The following is a 2,606-nucleotide window of genomic DNA, read 5'->3' on the forward strand; positions in this document are numbered from 1 at the left end:
ACAGAGGGCTTTATATTTTCCTAGACATTGCACATGCAATCTGTAACATTAATTTTACTGAGCATTTTCAGTGAACTTTGATGTGTTTCTGGATAGCTCTTTGAGAGTGTATTTTTAATTGGTGCCTGATTTGTCAGCACCACGAGGAAACTCCTAATGTTTTTTTCTACAGTGTATTTTGCCTCAGAATTTGAGTGGGCTGATTTAAAATAAAAAGTGTTCAGCTACCCTGCTGATGCAGTCCAGTTTGAAAGAGAATGAGTTTCAGATACCATTATGCTGCTTCTGTGCTGCATTTTGTGTAGAAATAAGGTCAAGAAATTAAATTACTTGTTAAATTGAAAAAAACTTTTCACACTTGCCTCACATCCGTGCTGTTGTAACTCACATCTACTCTGTTGCTATAGAGCAGAAGCAAATGGTTATCCTCTTCAGCTCATTAGATCTTTGCTATTCTTTTCTGCCTTATTTTTAATCTTCTGTAGAAGAATTTACTTACCAACAAAAATATCCCCAAACCTCAGCATTCAGCAAAATAACATTCTTGGAAGACATCATCAGCCATATGTCTGTCTTGTCAGATCTGTAGTACTAAGTCACGGGAGGAGTTTTAAGCTAAGTGACTTACAGCCCTGGTTATGAACAGGAGGAGGGGGAGGGCTGTGCATTTTCCAGTTGCAAAGGGAAGAAAAAAAAAAACCACCAGGAAAAATACCCTGTTGCTGCTGGAACATTTCTTTCAAAGAGTGTGACCTGTCAAGCCGTGTCTTAAAAGTGACTGCTTGGAGGGGAAGGTAAGATGATACCACGGACTGGAAGAATATTCACATCTTTGTTACCCAAGTTCTCCTGATCAGCAAAATACAGTTTCCCTCTAATATGAATATAAAGAGCACTCAGATAAGAAGGTTTCAGTTAGAGATGTTCGTGAGCATAAGAAACTGTGTGGTGAAAGGGCAGCGTACACGTTCTTCAGAAGGCTCGGCTGTATTTGGGATAGAAATGCTAAATAAATCAGGTGGAGGAAGAGGGAAGCTGCAGTAGTCGAGTGGAAGGTTATCTGAGCTGTCTGCTCCACCGTGCTCATTAAGCCGAAATCAAAGTGATGTTTTCACGGGTGACACTGCCAAGTGTTTAATTCTAGTATTATTTTACATAGCTATTTCACATTCTAGTTCTATCCAGGGCAGGAGTTACAAAACTTTGCATAACCTGCATTCTTAGCTTTCATTTTTATTTGTATATGTGGAAATAAAACATTATTTACAGTCTCAGCAAATGTATTGAGGAACGCAAGCTGGATTACGAGAGATTTTGTGCTTGTTCTGCTGGCGACCATCGATTCCTTTAAATTTCAGTTTGGGAGTTTAAAAAACAACACGTGCTTTCTCAGATATGGAGCTTGTTTTCAGGTATATAACTGCTAGTGAGCAGAAAGAGCAGACAGATCCAGTATAAAAAGGCCACAGGGAACACAAGACAATAGCGTTGCTAGTTCAAACAAAAGGAGGCACGCGAGTTAGGCTGGCACATGCCTATTGGTATGAAGTCCACATCTGGAGCTTGGTAGTCCTCGCTTGTTTTGGCTCATCGTGTGGATGTCAGTAAGCTTTGGGCTGAGCTTTCTCAAGCGGGATGTTTTAAGAGTTAATTTTTTTCCCTCTTACGAAGACCATGCTAAAAACAGGAGTCCAGGAATAAAAAAGGGTAATAGTTGGTGTTGGATATGTGCTATAAAGGATGGAAAATTATATTTAAAAAGAAATCCAGAAACTACCTGCTGCATTTCTTTTTAGTTTACATTGCAAGGTTTATTCTACTAAAATCAAAGTTTGTGGTATCCTTTTTCTCTGGAACAGTAAATTGAACTCTGTGATGTCCTGCTGCTGCTATTACAGCCCTGTTTTGACCTTAGCTCTCCCTTCATAGCTTACCATGTCTGCCGCCTCTTCTGCACGTTGAAAACCTTGTTGATGACCAATTCAAATCTCAAGCATTTTAGCCAGATACACAGTTTTGCTCATGTTTGTAATAGAGGAGAAATGTTTTAAAGCTAACTAAAGGAAGCTGAGGTTTCTTTTAATTAGAAGCCTGGGAAGCCTAACCCACTGGGAAGGTGTTTCCTCCGCAGGCAGTTGGCGAAGCAGGACACCAAGCTGGAGATGGGAAAGAGCTCTGACCTGCCAACTGGCAATGGCTTCTTCACAAAAGGAAGCCTTTTGGATAAGGGATCAGTTACTACCACTGCAGTGTTAATTGCTTCTGGCATGACACAAACTTCTGTTTAAAGGCATGTTTAAACTCTATTTAAACTCTCTTTACAGCATGTAAAGCGGCTCAGGAAGCTCTCTCCCCTCTGCTCCCTCCTTTTGGTGTTACTCATTTCAGGAGAAGATTTCAGAATGTTTTTGAAATTATGAAAATGCCTTTTTTCCTCCCTCCTGGCAGCCTCTGATTTTACTCTGTGTACTCTGATTTTACTGTGTGTGTTTGTTTCAGGCACTCAAGGAGTTGCGCCACCCCCGCCAGCCCCCGTTGTTGGGTTGCAGACTCCATCCACTGGCCTCTTGGGTGCCCGGCCTGGTTTGATACCCCTCCAGCGGCCG

At 41.3% G+C, this 2,606-nt stretch overlaps 1 protein-coding gene across 1 annotated transcript in view; it reads left to right on the top strand.

Moving 5' to 3' along the window:
- The window catches only part of SCAF4 (SR-related CTD-associated factor 4), a gene marked incomplete at its 5' end in the record, with an annotated part of 25,227 nt that overhangs the window by 21,503 nt on the left and 1,118 nt on the right, over positions 1 to 2,606 (top strand). Inside the window, one exon of the mRNA XM_010296118.1 lies at positions 2,500 to 2,606. This exon is cut by the window's right edge and continues 1,118 nt beyond it. Within this exon, the coding sequence (XP_010294420.1) occupies positions 2,500 to 2,606 (107 nt within the window). The remainder of the gene's footprint in view (positions 1 to 2,499) is intronic.

The sequence above is a fragment of the Phaethon lepturus genome, unplaced genomic scaffold (genome assembly GCF_000687285.1).
Source record: "Phaethon lepturus isolate BGI_N335 unplaced genomic scaffold, ASM68728v1 scaffold56861, whole genome shotgun sequence".
Classification (NCBI taxonomy): Eukaryota; Metazoa; Chordata; class Aves; order Phaethontiformes; family Phaethontidae; genus Phaethon; species Phaethon lepturus.